Source organism: Cydia pomonella, chromosome 17 (genome assembly GCF_033807575.1).
Source record: "Cydia pomonella isolate Wapato2018A chromosome 17, ilCydPomo1, whole genome shotgun sequence".
Lineage (NCBI taxonomy): Eukaryota > Metazoa > Arthropoda > Insecta > Lepidoptera > Tortricidae > Cydia > Cydia pomonella.
Window position 1 is genome coordinate 13538796 of NC_084719.1, and position 22638 is coordinate 13561433.

Below are 22638 nucleotides of genomic sequence, written 5' to 3' on the forward strand. Positions count from 1 at the left end.
TTCAATCTCGTATCCGAGTAGCGTAACACGGTACTCGACTGAAAAGCTCTCCATTATGTCACGATTGTATAAAATACTATTATAATCTGAATACACTTCCTCATCTCTAGCCGTTTAGTGTGAGACTATGAATAGGTTGAATCATACATAATTTCCTCTATTTCGAATATTTCGCAATCGTGTCGTGTGATACACTAATATTAAAAAACAAAGTACACAAATTGAACATCTGTACAAACAGCCATATTACCGGTTAACTACAGATTCCAGCTCAGTTATTTTAGCAAACTGCATCATAATGACCGTATACCGTATCGCACGTGTTCATACTGGTGTTTATTTCGGGAACGCAGTAGTCGCAGTACTGCTGTCCAGCTAAAAGGACCTATGTTCAAAAATAGAGAATTTGTGATTTTCGAATTACTTGACGTGACTTTTGATTGTTTATTTTATAAATGAGATCCTATTTGTTCATATTTAAAGCTTTATTACGCCTTAAAATTCATGAATTAAAAGTTCAATCCCATTTTACAAAATTTAACAAAGAAAGAGAAAATAGATTATTGAAAACCCAATACCCCAGAAAACAGAAAACCTTACAAAGAAGAAGAAGAAGACCTTACAGAAAATCGCAGCCAGATAACACTAGACCCTACTCATAGTGTTGTGTTCCTGCCGGTGAGTAAGGTTACCAGAGCTAAACGAGGGTGCGGAGTGTTAGTGTCGACAACGCGCATGTAACCTCTGGAGTTGCAGGCGTACATAGGCTACGGAGACTGCTTACCATCAGGCAGGCCGTATGCTTGTTTGCCACCGACGTAGTATAAATAAATAAAATTTACAAAAAACCAAAAAAGTATTTGTACCTAAGTACCTGTAACTTAATTTCCTAGCTGATCCTTCTGACCAATTTAATCCAAGTCCTTCTGGAAGGTAGAGTATTTTATTTACCTATCCTTACATTCAAAATCACGATAACACAAAGTCACTGAAACGATAGCTCTTTTTATAGCACGGCAGTTAACAACAAAGTTAACTGACCAATAGTAGACTGTATGTCGTGGCAGTAAGGTTCACGATCGTCGAGTTATATATTATATGTGTCAACGATGGTGCGAAACCGCGTTGTAACAGATTTAAGGAAATATCCATTTAACGTCCGCCGACTCAACTGGCGCACATCTTCATTACTGTGAGTGTTTTGTACACGCGCGGATTTACTGCAAATGAGGTTAGCTGAATTTAAACACACATACATACACACAGCAGACCTACATATAGTCATATATAACATAGATACATATGTACATATATACTCAATACTATCGAAGTCGTTTATTATTTAAAGTATGCGAACAATGCGATTTATTTATGCGAATAGTATTATTATGGAAGGTAGACGTAAGGAACACAATCTCCATGTACCAAAAAGTGTCCGTTAAAAAACCTTAAATAGGTGGCGCTACAATACCTACAATATTTGAAAAAAATATTCAAATCATAGACAGCGCACTTCACACCGTCAATAACGTCTAGGTTCTTAGCTACTCTAGCGCTACTCTGGAGAGATTTGGAACTATTATTTATAGCTGACAGCTGGACAATTTTGCAAACAGTCCTGCTTATGGAGATTGTATTCCTTAGTTTCACCTTCCATAAATATTATAACGCAGATATAACCTTTTGACAAATCATGGCAGTATTAGTAATTCGGCAACTGGGGATGCCATGCCAGGGCCGTCCAGGAAAGCAACAGGCATACATACTCGTACTGAATTCTTTAAACGTAAGGTGAATTTGAGAAACCTTTAGGCGTATTGCGTAAAGCCGATAGCAGAGTCCATCTCGCACGCACTGATGTATTCGTTCGATAGCGAAAGAGAGAATGCGATCGAGTTCATGCTGGCACTAACGTAAATGTCAAATGCCAACTCGTGGTAGCCGTGCTTATGTACAATCTCCGGAAAACAAACTCTTACGCGATGTAGAGATGGCTCCGCAAGAAACAGCGAAATCTCACGGAAACATGAGTAAACAAATTCGCGGTTATACTGGGCTAGGTTTGAGGAAAAGATCCATTAAGGCGTTGGCCTTCTTAACTAGTTTGCGTTTCAAAAATATGTAAGTAATTTTCACCCTATAACAAAGGAATAAGGTTTAAAGCTAGAAACATATTTTTTTGAAATCAACTGAGCCTCGACATCTTCATTACAGCGAGTGTTTCGTACCATCGTCCGTACTGTTAACTGGCAATTCTTGAACCTTATTTCCAATACATAACGTCCATAAAAGGTCAAAAAGTGCTGTTTTTATTACACACGAGGATTTTCTGCTAATTAGGCCAGCGGGATTTAAAACATGCATTTAAATACGGCACTGCACAGTGAATACGAAGTAAAATGAGGCATTGAGCCACTCCGCAGTATAATTACGTAGGTCTATTTAATGTAATACGCCAATTTGGCTTATTAACACGTTAAATATAAAGGCTATTGAGCTTTGGCGTGACTGAGGTGCTTCAGGAAGATTCCGTTAGACGTATTATTCCAAAAATTTGCTTTGATTTTTGTAATTTTGTTTTAAATCAATAGATCCATTCCTGAGATAGAACAGATATTATGGTTCAGCTTAGGGTCAATCCGGGAAGGACCGGCACGGCATATAGGTATGTTAGGTACCTATTTTGATTGGTTAAGAGTGTTAAGACCAGCACCATTATAGGGCACAAACTGTCGTATTTGAATGACTAAATTAATGATGCTTTTATTCGAAACACACTTACACAACAACATTAAAATAGGCTTAAATGTAGGTAAATTAGAAGTTACAGTGCTGCGGGTGGTTCCAGAACAGGAACCCAGCAATCTCAGCATGTGTCGCAGCGCATGAGTATTTAGTATTGCGACGCTGATTTTCAGTGTACCCATTGAAACGTAAAACAAACACAAAACAGCAGAGAACATAAAAACAGAACCGAAGCAGAATACGAGTACACCAGAATGTGAAGTTGACATTGTAATTTATTTATAAGAAAACCGAGACATGTTTATTAATAAATACTTACACAATAGATAAATCAATATATAAACTCTGAAGCACAGAATTCGGTACAAATACAGGTGGCTATAGGTCGGCTAGGTGGAGATCGTTCCTTAAGTAGGTGCAGTTTCAGTTAAGATTTGAACACGTATAGTGAAGCGGTATTTCTAATTTGTTGTATACGTACTACGTTCAGACTCAGAAAGGAAGAGCTTCGCTCCTGCTCTACCGACATTTTGAAGTGGAGTATGTATTGCATGTGTACAAACGCAAAAGTTAAAAGCGGCGAAAGAGCTTGTAGACGGTCTTACCTTACCTGACAAAGGGTCACATCATTATGCATCGAATGAATAAATCTTAACTTAGATTCTAAGAAAATTTGTAACCAAAGTTCTATCACAGGGCGCCTCGTAAGATTCTAAGAAAATTTGCAACCAAAATTCCCTTCCAGGGCGTCTCGCCTTTATAAATATTTTGTAGTTCGCAGTGCCTGTAACTGTAATCAATGCTGTGTAATCTGAATAATAAAATAAATACATAAAATCACGTTCCATATTATCCCATTTTCCTCAACGTGCCTTCCTCCTTTCCTTTCCTTCTATTTGCGGTCTTAGTTTTAAAATGCTAATCCTTTATACCCTAACAACAGTAACAAAACATCCACTTTTAGCCTCGCGGCACCAGGGGAACAGAAATACGCAGGAAATTTCAGTTACATTAATTTATTTAAAGTCGTCTCCTTATGGACAACTATTTTGGTGTCCCCTCGTTTGCCGGCACCGGCTGATATTAATTTAGTTTAGTATATTTAGTACGTTCAGTTTACTGGCTTGGCTGTAAAAATTTACTGTAAAAGTTAAATGAAAAGTGCTTACACGGTGAGGTTTACTTTACAGTACAATTTTCGAAATGTTTCAAAGTGCATTTGCTTCATTTGGTTAAATTAATATTATACTAAGGTGAATTTTGGACGAGTTCAGTAAATACTTACCAGTTGTGTTTCAAAGAGCGTAAAATAATTCTTTAACCCTAGGTACTGCTTGTTTAATAATATTTTTCAAAGTAGGTAAGGTGTATTATGATTGTCGTTGATTAACTAATCTTAACACCTACATTCAGTATACTTTTGTGGTAAAAAAGCATTAGGTGTTAGTAGATGCAGTGCACAAAGCATCCACTTTTCTATACAGCTAATATGGCGACATGGGTACATCATTTGGGGCTCTTACTGTACGATGGTACAGTTTGAACCTGATAAGGTTCAAATTTACATAGACAATTTATGAATGAATCATTCATTTAAAATTTCAATAAGATTGCTCAAATTAATAGTATATTCAAAACCGGATAAGGAAGGCAAAAGTCGATGTAATTTCCTAGCATTATTGGATTCCCCGCCTAATTAAAAATTAACATCGTCAACGATGGTGTTTTTTTTTTTATGTAGGAATTCTTCTGAGCGTCATTTTCAATTTAGTTTGGCTGGCTTCTTCAAGTTATAAGGTCGTAGCATTAAAAAGGATAATTATACTGACAGGGTATTCAATAAAAATATTACTAAAATTGGCTAAATGTGGGGTATTTTGTACATAAAGATATTAATTTAACGCCACGGAAGCACAGTCTGATCATCATCATTGATTAAGTTTATTTACATTTTGTTAAATACATCGTTGCTTGAGGACTTGCGTCGGGCTATACGTTTATTTGCTAGGTACGGTCAACTCAAGGAATTTAATTTCAGTACCGTTTCGTTCCTTGTCACAATGAAAACAGCATGAGGTCTAGTGTTGGTAAGAACTCGAGTCTTCAAGTCTACATTTGAAGAACACCAGGCGCTATGAAATGACGCGAATATGCGCTTAAAATCTTCCGAGTCTTAAGTCCCGAGTCAGATTCCTTTATCTACTTTTTAAATGCAACTTAAAAGGACTCGGGTCTTCAATCGTCATAAATTTTATAGGTTTTATCTACGAGTAACACAAAGGAAAATTTACAGTTTCCAATCATAACCCATAAATTGAATGTGGAGACAATACCTTTTAGATAACTTTTGTAAATAATTTCAGAGTACTCTTTACAAAAGATTTAGGTCTCGATAAGAACTCAAGTTTCGACTTAATGACTAGTTCGAAAACATGAGTCGAATCTTAAAGCAGAGGACTCAAACTCTTGGACTCAAAGGACTTTAGTATTAACCAATACTAATGAGGTCTCTTGCGACTTTCTGATTGTCAAATTGTCACTGTGGCAAGGTACGAAATGGTACTGAAATGAAATTCTTTGCCTGTACTATTGCGCTATATACAAAAATATTGATCAATATATAGCTAGGTACAATCGCCACCAGAGTCGTTGAGTTATTTAAAAATATCTGAACATGCTCTAAAGCACTATGTCATATCATAGAGCTCCTCTACACAATGGCGCTGGACCAGCGATATCGCCATGCGATGGTTGAGACCACGCACTATGGAATGGGCCACGTGTATTATAGATGCGTAAGCACCATCGCTGGCCTACTACCTTTGATGTGTGGACGAAAAACCGATACCCTGGCCATCCCATCTCTACACTAGTGTACATGAGCCATCATATGCTTGGTTTGACCACCGGTCGGGTACGGCAATTGTAGATATTTACTTAAATTGTATTAAGTAAGGCATAGAAGTTTAGCAAAACTCCCTGTGTCCCTAAGAAAAACTCGCACGTCCGTACGACATACTTTACTCATAAGTGCAAACGAAATGCGCTTGGCTAGCCAACCGTAGCCGACAACAAAGACCATTGTAGTACGGTACGAACGTTGTCTTTCATCACACGTACTCGTATTTTCTCCAACTTGAATTAAACCCTATTTATTTTTGACTTGATAGAGTCCGCGTGGGACTGGATTGAAGTACGTTCGAGGATATACATTACTAGTATCAAGATTAAACCCGGACAACAAACGAAGTCAGTATTTGTCGTAACAGACTAACGTTAACTAATTCTTTAAGTTAAATTCCCTTTAAAAGTAACTGAGCGAACTGTTCGTTGTGTTGTAACAAGGATCTAAGGCGAGATTTTCCGACCTTTTTTGTGTCGAACTTCCATAAATTCATGTCCCTATTTCATTATTTCCACTTGAAAAAGTCTACACAGGTTGGAAAGTACTAGAATAACAGTTGTAAAATTCTCCATCTACCTTTGTATCCTATTTTTTTCTTAAAACTTTCTGCATCTTCATACCTCCTTTGCCACGGATTCCTCGGAAACCGCATTACAATTTCAAATCGTAACTTTGCTCAAACGAATTGCTGTTGGACAGGAAACACAATCGGTCAAAAATATGTATACCTTTTTCACCGTATTACAAGGAGATACGGTGCAAGTGTGTTTACATATTTTGGTTGTCGAGTTGCCTTATATTTACCCGTGTGTGCAAGTCATTAGGTGGTTACTTATATGAAGCGCTTACACAAAACGAATGTACTGTATTGTCGTGTTGACACATAAAATGCCTTGTTTACAACTCAGAGGAATTAAACCGATAGGTAATGGCATACGTGGACGAAGTTACTGAACTAAATGTGTTAATGACTGCAAATAATAAGTAAGTAGGTTCCTAATTGCGATTTGTGTAGGTAATTATATCATTGTTTACTCGATAATACTGATTATCATGATTCAAAATTCTGAGAAATACTTTGTCATTTTCAGACACCAAAACAAACAGAGTATTCATCAAACTTGACTGTATAGGCATTTTAATAAATAAATATTTTAGGATTTATTCGTAGGAAGCCTTAACAAAAATAGTGCATTTAAACTTCGGTTCTGTAGAATTGAGCAGAAAAAAATCGGTATCGAAAAAATGCAAAAAGATGACTAACAATTCGGTAGGAGATTAACTAGCTATAGTTCGACTAACGAATAGAATCAGGTGTTACTTTACCTATAGTTTGCGTCATATATGATGACACGCAGATTTGACAAATCTTACCTTTAATAGCATGACGTTACGAGTCAAGGCAGGCGTCTTCGTGAATGACACGATCTGTACATAAGTGATGTAAACACAACAAAAGCATGATTGGTTGTGCACGGCATGGATTCAGATAAATATTCTTGTGAACGTTTTGTGTGGGAACAAGTGAATGCTCTCTACCGAGGTTTTCTCGATAAGGTGCAGTCCTCCAAGTTGTAAAGGTTTCCAAACGGTCGGAAATACTTCGATATAGATACTCTACGTTCTTACGTAAGCTACGGTAAATGCTTGCCATCAGAGCCGTACACTTATTTGCCACCATTATCGCATAAAAAAATAGTATCCAAGTCAATACGAACTAGCTTCGATTGTGAAACGACTAAAGGAAACAATTTGAGGCAATTTAGCCAAACGCTTGCATCCGCCATCAGAAGCCTACTTCATTTTAAATGGTGAAATATTCTTTTCAAGTAAACAAATTGAACTTCCTCTGATTGATTGGTATAGTGTCAAGGTCACGGCGGTTGTGACAATGACCAAGTTAAAAAAGTGGGACTTGATTGCATAAAGATTGAGAATTAGCGAGGATACCATACATGACAAAGGGACAGCTATCTTTTGGTACTTAATGAAATATTATTTAGACGCGCAATCTGAAGCAACCGTAGATCTCGCTAGATATAAAACACCTTTAACAATTCAGTTAATACAAGTACAAGGTCCTCAGACATCATGCAGAGGTATAAATTCAATAATTTGAAGTCAAGCCTGATCCGTGACGCTGTAACAAGTGTAACAGTTATGTGCAGGTAATATTTTGAGGCGCCACTTGACTTAACCATTGTCTTAAATATTAAATGGACCATCGGACAACCGGATATTTTTAAATTATTTAACGGACAATGACATTTCTTTAATAGAACAAGAGAGAATAGTTATTTATATGGTATCAATGTGGCATCAGTTAGGACAAAAGGTTAAGCCTCAAAACGAGCACCTAGCATAGAGGAATTCACAAAATAAATGTCATCAGTTAAAATACCTCACTGCAATGCACATGCGACACTTCCTGTACATTTATTAGCAGCTTAATTTTTTTGTCATCACATTCTAAACCTTTTCGTCATACAATTGAGCAGTTTTTTGTATGTTTTGATTTTACTAAATTAGGTTTTACATTGCGTTTGATGCAGTCGCGTGATCACTATTTCCATTCATTTGCAAGTATAAAAGCGAAACAAAGAAAACACTGCGAATATATCTAAAGGAACATGACGTAATTGCCTGATATTATATCATCATAAACAATCATAAATTTAAGAGGTTATTAGCAGTGTAGGTGTAGCTGATAATGCAAGCAGCTTTCACCCTAGGACTGACTATCGCTTGAATTTTATACCTTTTACTAGCTAGCTTTGCTTTATAAGGCTCGTTGATTATGCATATTACTGGTAAGTTTTCTGAATAAATAACTTTATATTGCTGAGGTTCAATTATAAACTTGATACCTTGATACAATACCATTTATGTCTAAACGTCAAATGCAATATATATAAAAATGACCACTTCGACGTATCTCGAGGCTTCGGCGTCTGACGTTTCCTTATTTCAACTTTTTGTTTTCCCCGCTGTAGTTATTAAATATAATGACAAAAGTTGTCCTAAGACCTTGACCCATTTACGCAACACTCTGCGCGCGAGTCCAACTCGTGCTTGACCGAATTTTACCTACACCCACAATCTTGCTGTGAATGACTCGTAACTCACATATCGAATGTCTATATTGTCTATCTATAAGCACGTTGCCAACTCTCTGAGTCATCAAGGTATATGCATTAACAGACTCTGACCATCAGTGAACCTTATATCGTCGCATTAAGGTATAAACATGGTCAGTCAATGATGGCGCCGCGCGGCTAGATCGTAGAACTCACTTCCGCTGTCGGCGTTTCCTGGGCTCTTGTCATTTGAGTAATTTATTTAGAAACATCACTTGAAACTATCTTTTCCTCGTATGATGAATTCATAAATTATACCTACTACCACGGCTAACGAGTTTCAGCAGATAACTAAAACACCCCAGTACAATACAATTTTAGCGAACCTAGTAAAGTTATTAGGCACAAAGTTTTTAGAGTCAGACCAAGATAAGTTGGCGGCGATTTTGATAGCCCAGACGGTACGGTGCAAGTGTCAAGTAAACCTCATAGAGTATGTGCGGAAAGAGAAGAGTCGTGGAATATATGGGGCCCAATAGATTCCACGACTCTTCTCTTTCCGAACAGACTCTAATTTCATAGAAGTTTGACGTTTAATATAGCCTGAGCAAATAACAAAATCAAATGTACCTGAAGTTCTAAACGTTTAGATTTCAACGGATTTGAAAAAAATATTTTTTCTGAAAAAAATATTTTTTCAGCCCCGAGCTAGTATCGATCTGAAACTTCGCACAAATCTTCTTTGTAGACCCAAAAATCATAACAAAAATTATCAAGAGTCTACCACCCCGGAACTACCCCTTTGGCTTAAAAAACTCACCCCTAAGCCTCAAAAAATACTATTAAGCCTTATATCGATCTGAAAATTTACACAAATCTTCTTTGTAGACCTAAACATCATAAGAAAAATTATCAAGAGTACCACCCCCGGAACTACCCCTTTGGTTGAAAAAACTCACCCCTAATACTCAAAAAAATACTATTAAGCCTTATATCGATCTGAAAATTTACACAAATCTTCTTTGTAGACCCAAACATCATAATAAAAATTATCAAGAGTCTACCACCCCCGGAACTACCACTTTGGTTGAAAAAACTCACCCCTAATACTCAAAAAAATACTATTAAGCCTTATATCGATCTGAAAATTTACACAAATCTTCTTTGTAGACCCAAAAATCATAATAAAAATTATCAAGAGTCTACCACCCCCGGAACCACCCCTTTGGTTGAACTAACTCACCCCTAATACTCAAAAAAATACTATTAAGCCTTATATCGATCTGAAAATTTACACAAATCTTCTATGTAGACCCAAACATCATAATAAAAATTACCAAGAGTCTACCACCCCCGGAACTACCCCTTTGGTTGAAAAAACTAACCCCAAATACTCAAAAAATACTATTAAGCCTTATATCGATCTGAAAATTTACACAAATCTTCTTTGTAGACCCAAACATCATAATAAAAATTATCAAGAGTCTACCTAACCCCGGAACTACCCCTTTGGTTGAAAAAACTCACCCCTAATACTTAAAAAAAATACTATTAAGCCTTATATCGATCTGAAAATGTACACAAATCTTCTTTGTAGACCCAAACATCATAATAAAAATTATCAAGAGTCTACCACCCCCGGAACTACCCCTTTGGTTGAAAAAACTCACCCCTAATACTCAAAAAAATACTATTAAGCCTTATATCGATCTGAAAATTTACACAAATCTTCTTTGTAGACCCAGAAATCATAATAAAAATTATCAAGAGTCTACCACCCCCGGAACTACCCCTTTGGTTGAAAAAACTCACCCCTAATACTCAAAAAAATACTATTAAGCCTTATATCGATCTGAAAATTTACACAAATCTTCTATGTAGACCCAAACATCATAATAAAAATTACCAAGAGTCTACCACCCCCGGAACTACCCCTTTGGTTGAAAAAACTAACCCCAAATACTCAAAAAATACTATTAAGCCTTATATCGATCTGAAAATTTACATAAATCTTCTTTGTAGACCCAAACATCATAATAAAAATTATCAAGAGTCTACCACCCCCGGAACTACCCCTTTGGTTGAAAAAACTCACCCCTAATACTTAAAAAAAATACTATTAAGCCTTATATCGATCTGAAAATTTACACAAATCTTCTTTGTAGACCCAAACATCATATAATAAAATTATCAAGAGTCTACCACCCCCGGAACTACCCCTTTGGTTGAAAAAACTCACCCCTAATACTCAAAAAAATACTATTAAGCCTTATATCGATCTGAAAATTTACACAAATCTTCTTTGTAGACCCAGAAATCATAATAAAAATAATCAAGAGTCTACCACCCCCGGAACTACCCCTTTGGTTGAAAAAACTCACCCCTAAGACTCTTGATAATTTTTATTATGATGTTTGGGTCTACAAAGAAGATTTGTGTAAATTTTCAGATCGATATAAGGCTTAATAGTATTTTTTTGAGTATTAGGGGTGAGTTTTTTCAACCAAAGGGGTAGTTCCGGCGGTGGTAGACTTTTGATAATTTTTATTATGATGTTTGGGTCTACAAAGACGATTTGTGTAAATTTTCAGATCGATATGATATAAGGCTTAATAGTATTTTTTTGAGTATTAGGGGTTAGTTTTTTTGAACCAAAGGGGTAGTTCCGGGGGTGGTGGACTCTTGATAATTTTTATTATGATGTTTGGGTCTACAAAGAAGATTTGTGTAAATTTTCAGATCGATATAAGGCTTAATAGTATTTTTTTGAGGCTTAGGGGTGAGTTTTTTAAGCCAAAGGGGTAGTTCCGGGGGTGGTAGACTCTTGATAATTTTTGTTATGATTTTTGGGTCTACAAAGAAGTTTCAGATCGATACTAGCTCGGGGCTGAAAAAATATTTTTTTCAAATCCGTTGAAATCTAAACGTTTAGAACTTCAGGTACATAAAATCAAAAAATCTCAGCTAACTTGGTTTACTCTGACAATCGTTAGTGTATTATTATTTGTATCTCTTTTCCATCACGGAGCAATGGTGTTTCGGACATTTGGGACCGTGCGCGCAGTCGAAGCCAACATGTAGAGTCCCTTTTGACACTTTTATGTTATAAGAGGGGTACACCGAGCGGATGCTGCTCCTATTAATGTCATGTGGACGCACGCAGAGGCAGCACCTGCTATTATTATTATTAGACCAAGATCCTCGAAAATTGGATCGGAAAATCTCGAGCGTTTATTCGACTTAATAATACGTGAGTAACCCGTTTAAGAGTACATTATGCAACGAGGGGAGTAAGTGAAATTTTGCAAACGAGGTCTTTAGATGCACGACAGCCGTCAGCCGAATTCATGAAAATCCTTGAGTCTGTTGACAAACGTTTTAAGATTACAAAAATGACCTTAAAGTTATTGGAAGAACTTACCTCTCCAAGATTGACGAAGCCATGGTCCCTGGCCACGGCGTCGGCGGCGGCGGGCCCGCCCGGCACGTGCACCGCCCAGGTCGGGGTGTAGTGCGCCGCCGCGCCCACCACCCACAGAGATAGCACCAGCACGCACCACATAGCACTTATCTAGTACTTATCAGCATGGCACACACAAAGTTTAAGTTTATAGAAGGGTTTCAAGCTGTAAAGAAAAAAGGGAGATCAAAAATATGCGATAACCTCAGGTAAAAGTTATGTAGCACTTTGCCGGCAGTCAATAACGACGGCAAAAATCCGCACAGAATTGTAACTGCTGTCAGTAAACTGGGTAGTTTTTGTCGAAGTTTCTGTATATTTTTATCAGATTTATTTTCAAACTTACAGGAATTTCGATGATCGAATTACCCGCATCTAATTGACAGGCGTATTGACAATCGGCACGAACCTATTTATTACTTGAGAATTAAACGTGGTTTTTAAAACTCACGTTTTTGACCGCCAAATCTTTAGAGAATCGTAAAAAACTTTGTTGTTTGTGGGGTATTTCTATTACTTAAAGAATATTGTTGAAAGTTTGCCACAAGGGAACTAATATACGATTGATCTTCAGATAATATTGCGTAATTCAAGATGCCACTTAATATTAGTTTGCGTGAGACAAATGCTCGCCTATGCTCGCAAAGTGACAGTCAGAACACAGTCACGCTTATCGCATGATAGCGGCAAGATAAAGCTGTCGTCACGTCTGACGCTATTAAAAGAACATGACGACTGCATTATTTATCGTTTAATTTATTACGTTACGTTTTGTGGTCTCGTCTGTTGGAGATCGAACAGTCAAAAACGTCAGCGTGAAAGAAAACTAAAATCTTGGTCCTTCCCTAACTAAAAGTTTTAACGACAGTGGCGACTTGCTTAACATGAAATTAAAATATGGTTGCGTCTATCCGTGGTAATACGCGAAGAAATAAGGGCATTTTAACCCATCAATTAAGATTTTACGATCCTTATTGACGTGAATTCCGCGGGTTTTAATGCGATGTGGAAACACAAATAAGATTTACGACTTTCCACGATTCAAAGACATTCCTTCGTTAAGGGCGCTATTACAAAATCAGCGCAAGGATGCAATTTTTTTTCATTTAAAATCTTCTTCCCCTTCATTTGTAGATACCAGTAGAATCGACTTGTTTGAGTTGCCTTGTTTTCTCATCTTGAAGACCGGAAATGCAATTTTTCAATATTTATATTTATAAGTTGAATTTCCCTGAACATGTTTTAAGACCGCGCGAAGCCCTAATTTGGACACTCTAATTTGTCGACTCTGCTAAATGTCTACTGCCAAGAAAGTACCTTTTATATTTAAAATTCCTTACTTGAATAATGGAAAGCTTCATTTTCATTTTACGTCCTAAAGATTAAGATAATGAAACGTATTCTCGCCGAAAAAGCTTGGAAACCAAAGATCCGACAATATTTGCCAACAAGAAGTGCCAAATTATTTTAATTAAACTTTTGTATTAACGTAATACCTACCCTTTTTTAGCATTATAAGTAATAGCATTTAGCAAATAACTTTTTTATATTATCACTAACTATTGGGTTCGACGTGTTATTAATACACCTTGCCATGCCAACTCGTATTTAACAAATGCATTGAGTTTAATATGAAAACTATATATGGAGGAACCGATGACATGTAATAGTCCTCTTAAATATGGTGGCAATAAATGTCAAATAATGAAATGAAGCTTTAAAACCCGATAACGTCAAATAATTTCGCTGATTTATCACCATTTAATGACATCACTAAGTCTTGATTGACTTATATTGCGACTGCGAATAGACGTAACATCATAACAAGCGTCACTAGTGATGTTTGTTCTCCAAAAAACAACACTTTTTTATCGATTTCGTTCTACTAATTGACCTAATTCCAATGCAAAATGCATCTAATTCCCTATTGATCGACTGTGACCTAGAAAAATCAGCGAATATCTTTCGCGAGCTTGCCAATATCGACAACAGTCTAAATAATTGGGTCAAGTACTCGCCGAGGACTGCGAGCACCACTTGGCAACCCCGGTACCATTAATCACATCCATCGATGCGCCACTCAAAAACCTTAGTTTTAACTGACCAACGGAGGGCCTTATATCTATGTAAATAAGGGTCACGATAAGTAAGTTAACAGCGAAGATGGTGCTTTCAAAGGCATCGATGCGCCAACAACCTTTGTCTTAAGAGGGGGCTAATCCGAAATATTAGTTTTTAGATTGAAATATACACGTTTTAATCAAAGGCAAATTCAATGACAAAATTCACCCGGTACACCAGACTATATTTGGGAGGACAGACTAAGCAAAAACCTTAAAAAGTTAAAATTGCCTGGATAGGAAAAAATCGCGAAAACATGTCTAATTTTCATTTATTTTCAATAATATATCGTTACCCTGCTTACCATAACAGTATAATTTTAGCATAAAATAGTTAATGATACAACCAAGGGATTTGACAATTAAAATTTTAATCAAAAGTATTTTTTCAGAGTTATTGAGGTACATCTTTAAAACTCGCACGATCGCCAAATCTTCCGTCGTCGCAAGTTTAGCGTGGCGATCCATATCTTTGGTTCCAATGTAATTTCCTGGCTTTACGCCTCCTCTTAACTCACCATGATACTTCAGTTAACAGTGAAGATGGTGCTTTTGTGAAGACATCTATTGTGAAGGCCTTTTTCTGAATAAATAATATGCAAATCATTTTGTACGATTCGTCCGAAGTTTAGCTATTTGTATGCCTTCTGAGTGCCAAGATTAGCGAAGGATAGCTCCGCGTCCCAGTTATTTTATTATTGGCTTCGTGTTAAACATCAAGTTTTAAAGTGCAAATTGTTAGAGTGAAGTGTTCAAACTCCTCTGCCAACTAAAAGCCTGTGCACACCGAGGGCGTGTACGCAGACGTGCACGTGCGCGTTGTAATATGCAGATCCTTATGAAAGACGGCACACCGTTTGCGTGACGCATGCGTGCGCGTCTCAAACATTTTAGCGCCCCCGCACGTCTACGCACACGCAGCCGGTGTGTTTTGAACTTAAATGGTTGAATAAAATAGAATAGAATAATATTTATTCAGGCAACACATCAATTATTACAAAGAAGAAAATACATTAACAAGAAGAAGAAATAAAAAATAAAAAGTGGAAGTTGAAGAATACAAAACAGACAGATAAGAATGTGTGAGGCTGAAATGGTCTCCAATCAGCATTGCAGTTAGCACGACTAAGCGTTGTCAACGGCGCTGGTTTTCTGTAGAGACAGCGAGGTGTGCGGAACGGCATACTGTGCAATGTGTGACAGATAATAATAAAAGGTTGTTGTTGCATACGAAAAATAAACACGATATCGATAGTTCACAGGGAAATTATCGATTTGTTTTGTACTAAGGTAAATACCAAGAAATACATCAATATGCCTTACAGTTCAAACCTATACCTAATTTTTGAACTAAGATGTCAATTGGTCCATAACTAGTATTTATACACCGTGTTTTTTTTGATTTGCGTTAATTTCGAGGGTGCATTCCTGAGCTTAAATTAAGTAATTTTCTCAAAGACACCGATATTCTAATTAACTCCATTTCGGAGATAATCAATCATAAATTTTTATATTATAAGGCCCTTACGAGCGTGTACACTTGCCTTAGGGCCTGTTTACTTATTGATTAGTGTTTAGTGCGAGTACATACATTTGCTACTAAACGTACGTACTATCTCGGACGATCGATGTTAGAAATGACATTGATATATCACAGTTTTCAATTGTTTGGTTGAGTTAAATGTAATGCCCATGTTACAACAACGCTATATGCAACATTTAGTTACTTTTTATAAATATAAAAATTGTAAAAAAAAATCAAAAAAAAATTTTTTTTTGAAAATTAACTGTGCCATTTAGTTTCCTTAAACGTACTTACCGAAACCCCGGAGTTAACGCAATTCAATAAAAACACGGTGTATATAGGAAAGTAACAAAATTACTTTGTATACAAAATTATGACTCAAAAGCCACAGATACTTAGTTTATACTTTGAGATATGCAGAGAAGTTGCGATAAGTTCTGATACCACGTGCAGTTAAGTACAGTCGAGAAGTATAAATATGTATACTCGTTTTCACAATACGCCGCGCCGTTGGAATAAGGTGATAATGAGTATACATGTTTATGACTGAATAGCTTATGCATAATTAAAAAGTCAGTTTCTAAGACTCGATGATATAAAGAGGTTCCTAAATGCTATCGTTTATGACCTGTCATATTTTTTAGAAGAGCTTCCTTCTTCCATGCAATATCCAATTTATCGATAACTTTTTAAACTAGGGGCTTTGTGGGCTGTAGACCTCGAGATAAGTAAGCTCAAACAATGTAAAAATAAAAATAAAATACTTCCTTCGTTGAGCTGAGTTATTATCATAGCGAACTCAAAATGGTCCTAAGTGTCATAGAACATTTTCCTAAAAACAAAACGACAGAAAAATTATTTCTAATTACCGAACCTGCTCACAAAATTTCACAGGTTGGTTAAGAAATGCGACCTGCAGAGGAGAACATCCGGACATACGGATTTCATTTATTTATTTATTACAATAAAAGGTTACAATTGTTATGCTGAAATAGCTGAAATGGAGACCTTCGCTAACGCTCGGTCAATGAGTCGAAGAGTAACTTTTATAATGGGTTCATTGGATCGAATAGGTATTACGCTATATGTTCTATTAAAGTTGTACAGCACCATCGACGACAGTGTTAATTGAGTATTCATAAGCCTTACTGCAACGACATAAGGTCTACAAATGGCCAGTTAAGAATTGTTGTCAGGACTACTTTTTGCGAGGCATTTTTTGCATCATATAATTATTTTTATTTCAATTAGTCTCGTCGAGCGAAAAAGACTGTCATACGTTTAGGTATGTCCATGTCTTATTTATACGTAAAGGAAAAAACCGCTATCTTTTTAATAGACCTTCATAATTCGTTCACGTTAAGAATGCAGGAGCTTGGCTTTTTTAGGTTCTCGTATGTCTTTTCTGGACTTTCTGATACGATGGATTTTTCTTTTACTTTGCTAATGTAAGTACAGTCAGCAAAACTATTAGCTTAGCACCCCTTTATACAAATCTAATGCATGCTAATCGTTTTACTGATTGTATGTACATATGTAAGTTTTACTGGCTTCCATCTTACATCTTTCCTGCTTCCTTCTACTTTGCCCTTCCATTGTGGTACAGAAAGGTACCTATACATATATAATTTTATATGACTTATATGCAAATAGCATATTTACATTACACGTATCGTAGACATAATTTGTCGATAAACTAATACCATTGGGAAATCTCTAGGAAAATTGTACGTATTTGCTTCACTAAAATTTATATTTCAAATTGTATGTTTACCAGCACTGGCATTTACATAAGCTTAGTGACTAATGTGTACCTACACACTTTCTGTTAAGCCAATGTAAACTTATTGAAGGTATTAGTGCTTCGTACGATTGGTACTGTTAGCGCAAGTGAATAAAAGTATTTATACTAAGATAAGCATCTATATATATAACAGAGAACCTACCGCCAACATCGAAAAATCGAAAATCGTTATCTGCCTCCCTATCGCTCTTGCATATTCGAGTGACAAAGAGGAAGATAACGTTCTTCGATGTTAGCAGTAGGCCCTCTATTATCGACTTACGTTAATAACTATCTTGTCGCTTGTCAAGTGGCGTCAACAGTCAGTGAAGTGATAGACCTCATACTACTTAGTTATTTCTAACTAATCATCTTCATTATCACAAATATAGAATATAATGTCAACAACTAGGTACTTTTCACTTGTAACTGTGCAGACAATTAGGTATTTTAGAATTAGTTCGAATGACAATTACTAAATTTGTGTAAACGTGGCGATAAAATGACTAAATAAAATAAGTGCTGCGCTATCGATTATTTGTTTACCAACGCCCACTGGTAGGTAATAGCCTAGTTTCCTAATGACTTGGTAACAGTTACAAAGTGAACAGCGAGTCAATTTGTCGGCGACTTGATGTCATAGTTTGTATTTTGTGCCTACACAATAATCAACACGCAGACACAAACAACTTATTCGCGAGCACTATACATCGCTAACATCTGGGGACCGAAATATTTGAAATTTCTGGTATTGTTAGGAATCGTGGTAACCAGCTTTGAGTCTAATAATAGAATCGTTGAAATACCTACTTAGATATTGATGAGTTATAAACCTGTAACTAGAAGTAGTTAGGTTAGATTCAATATTTGTTCAACTACGAGTACTTACCTATAATAAATACGTAAAGTCGGTGTGACCTAAGTAATTAACATGGAATTAACAATAGGTAATTAAAACATTGTTTTTTTTTTTCAAAAATATAGTATAAGAATGTAGGTATATTATTTGGAAATATTTCAAAATTATTTATCGATAAAGTCGATAAAATATAACGTTCTCTCCCTACGAAATTTCATTTTTGCTGATTTTTTTTTTCTTAATATAATTAATTGATAATAAATAGGTCTAAATAAAAGACAACCAATTATTAATAAATACTCGTAATTAATAAAATTTTGGGAATTGTTTTATAAATAAACCAGACACTAAAAGCGTCAATTCAATAGTGTGAATACCATGTCAGTGAAGGTACATTGAACTATATACCTATCTAACTAATATAAGATTATAGTATCTAGCATAATCTAGCTGTATATTATGTACATACATGTTTACGTCAAGTGTACCACACACTTTATTAAATAAAAATTGATAAAATTATTGCCGACTTACACTAGGTACCTAATATGCATTAAGCAAAACGTAAATTACAGTATTTTATTTACCTTTGTTTACTAAACACACGTGAAATAGAATTAGGTAGGTAAAACACTAATTTACGGTATACAAATTAAATAATAAATCATTTACAATCAAGAAAACTTGTTTATTTATAAACGATTGATAACAGCTTGATAAGGTCGCGTGTCTTAAGTATTCATTGAATAAACCATTTATTATATTAAATGTTGGTTGGAAAAACGCGATTCAACGCCCTCGTAACCTAGTTCAAAATTGCAGTCTTTTAAAATAACCCCAAAGTAGATCAGTGATCAGACAAACGTTTTGCGTTTACAGTTATGTTTAGTGCAATTCTGCTCATAAAAACAAAACTTACCGATTTGACGTTTACGTTTCTAAAAACCAATCTTATCTGTGTTTCGTCGCTATGTAAACATAATGTTTGTTACGATTTCGCTAGCGGATGGGCTATGGAATTCGATGGGAAGGACCAAGATTCCGTGGCACTTAGACAATAGTCGGAGAGAGCGCAGAGCGTTAACCTCTCGCATCCCTCGTTAAAATCGCACTCCTCCTCCTTAAAAATGGGTAAATCCTCACGTTAAAATAGAGCTTTCCACTATACACTGTCACTGTGGTTCATTATTTTGCACAACTGTCAAGCGACGCGTGAATTGGGCTGCGAGCGGGAGCGACACGACCGCTGCACACGACACGTGATGCTGACTGGCTTGTGATCTCGGTCGCTCACCGCGATTGGTTCGGCGAGACGGCGCGATGTTGCCATTTACCTAAAAAAAATCGAGAATTCCAATATTTTTCATGTCCATTTTTCATTTTATGTAGAAAAGAAAAACTCACCGTTTGTAAACATGGTTTTTACAAGACAACAATGTATAATACTGAATACTGTAATAGATTTAAAAGATTAGTTGATCTAATTTGTAGCATTACCGCAGTAGGCCAGACTTAAAAAAAAAAAATAGGTATGTTTTGTCAAGGAAGAGAAGCGATGCGATCATGTGGGTCTCTGAGGGTAACAAGGTATCCGCGAAAACTTTGTTTTTTTTAGAGGGTCTTGAAAAGGGTTGAAAACACTGGTTAAACCTAACATCATAGAAAAGGAATCATTAAAATAAACTCTCACGACAGACAGACGCACACGGACACAGACAGATGGACATGACGAAGCTATAATTAACCCATGAAATGAACCCTAAAAATGCAACTCAATCTTACGCGGTTAAGTATCGAGTAGGTATGTGAGCGAGACAGCGTTTTGCATTTATTTTGCATGTAAATAACGATGCTCACACACGAGAGTCGCATGCGGATCCAATTTAAAGTCCACCATACACGCGGAATACAATAATAATAAATACTAATAGAGGTAAAGGTTAGCTGGAAGAGATCCCTTTTTGAGATAAGTTCGCCTTTGTACATAAAAAAATTTTTGGTTTGTTTTGTCTGTTTTATGTTAACCTGTTTATGTGAAATAAAGTGTCATAATAATAATAAGTAAATAATATTTTTTGTTGCTTTACATTATTTGCAATTCATCTTGCGCGCACGACGAGTAATGTAAAATCTATCTTAACAAAGAGGCTGGTGGATGCGACTGGGGACCGTAGAGCTGGCAGCTTCCTCACACACAGGCGCGGATCCAGCCCTCAAAAAAGGTTGTGGTCACAGCCACCCTAAAATCGTCCAAGTGCGAGTCGGATTACGAACTCGCTCATGAACAATCATGACTCATGAGATATGATCGTCGTCGTTCATGAACGATCATCAGCCTATCGATCTCAATAGACTGTGAAAGTGTTACGTCACAAGACTATAAGGGGGTACCTAATGATTCCCCGACATATTTTTTGTAGATTATTGATTCGCAGACAACGTTTCGCCGAACATCGTTTTGCAGAGAGATTTATTCGTACCTAGATGTAACTTTTGGTAATTTTGGTTTTACAAAAAAAAATTACCCAATTTCATTTCCCAAATATTTTTCAATCAACCTTTTCCTCTATAGGTACTTATTTGACAGATTTCAATTTAACAAATTACCATTTCCCTAACAACAATTCAACAACATTCATTAGACCAATTTTTTTAACTTGATTTAAAAATGCTGAACAATTTTTAGTTTATCAAACATGTTTAGTCTATTTTTATTTATTTTTTACAACAACATAAAAACGAACTGTTGCCAAAAAAGCGGGCTAGGTTAGAACTGCGACACTTAATAATGAACTCTTGTTAGAAAATCAGGTTAAGTTAGAACTGCGACCCCCCAGAAATGCAAGCGGTTGCCGGAAAAGCGAGTTAGGTTGGAGGTGCGACCCCCACAAAAACGAACTGTCGCATAAAAATACTGTGTGGTTAGGCTAAGTTACTAGATTTTTTTTTGCTATACATAAAAAAGAGACAGCTACGTATTAAAATGACTAAATAAAAAACACTACTACACTAATATCCTTTCTGCCTCGCACTGCTAAACTGTGGAATGAACTGTCGCCTGCGGTATTTCCGGACCGATACGACCTTCAAACCTTCAAGAAAAGAGCGTACTCGCATCTTAAAGGCCGGCAACGCACTTACAACCCCTCTGGTGTTGCAGGTGTCCATAGGCGGCGGTAATCGCTTGCCATCAGGTGATCCGTCTGCTCGTTTGCCTCCTCTACCATAAAAAAAAAGTCTTGGTTAGAGTTTTTTTTCTTTATTTCTTACTTTCTTATTTAGCAAAAAACTTGCTAATCCGTTAGTAACCTAAGAATTCATTTGGCAGAGTAGGTAATCTGTCGGATTAAACAATTTTTACTCGAGTAACGTTTTTAAATTTAATTTCGAATAAAGTGACAGTTACTAATTTAGCAATTACGGTACTACGAGTACATACATATTATCGGCGTATAAAGTAATGTATCGGAAATCTTAAACAATTTATTGCAGTCTATGGAGCCCTGTTTAGATAGATAACCACGCTGGCAATATTTTTAGAAATTTGGACTAATATTTGTAAATGTCTCGGGTTTCTAAGACTCGTTAAGCTAAAAACAATTGCCCCTGTAATGTTAGTAAATAAATGTTATTGTTGTAAATAAGTAGGAGTCAGCTGATATTAACATGCTCCAATTTCTAATAATTAATACAAAAAATCACTCTACCTATCGTGTTTCGACCACGGGTTTCTCGGGTAATTGTGACGGTTACCAAACGATTACTCAACGAAAAGTAAGTCCGCTTATACTCGTAAATGTACCAAGTTGCCAACTGACTACTCTGCTTAATGAAATTCTGCCAAACCGTCCTCTGCCAAAGCGTCTGCGAAACAAAAATCGGCGTAATTTTACTCGGCGAATCAATAGGGCACCCTATTAGGGTTGTGGGCATGCCCATCGTGCCCACAACGGTGGATCCGCCCTTGCTCACACAGCCATCACACAGCGCATTACATTAGTTAGTACCTATTGCAATTCGTCGGGATAATGCTGCCAGCATCTACAGCATCTTGCCGCGGTGTGAAATTTAATTTTACTTTGTTTTTTTGTTTTTTTAATTAAGTTACGTCCTTGTTGTTACAAGCTTTAATTTAGTTTCACCTGTCCCGTTGTCTGTCTGTAA

The 22638-nt window shown here is 36.4% G+C and overlaps 1 protein-coding gene across 4 annotated transcripts in view; it reads right to left on the bottom strand.

Moving 5' to 3' along the window:
- The window catches only part of LOC133526766 (furin-like protease 1), a 409795-nt gene extending 389193 nt beyond the window's left edge, over positions 1 to 20602 (bottom strand). For 3 of the 4 annotated variants that reach the window (XM_061863488.1, XM_061863486.1, XM_061863489.1), the window contains exons 1-2: positions 19618 to 20602; positions 12149 to 12353 (exon numbers count right to left, since the gene is read on the bottom strand). In XM_061863488.1, the coding sequence (XP_061719472.1) occupies positions 12149 to 12289 (141 nt within the window). In that variant the 5' untranslated portion in view covers positions 12290 to 12353; positions 19618 to 20602. Of the gene's footprint in view, positions 1 to 12148; positions 12354 to 19559 lie in introns of all 4 variants that reach the window. The other variant, XM_061863487.1, reaches the window with a different exon arrangement.
- Between the last annotated feature and the right edge of the window lie 2036 nt (positions 20603 to 22638).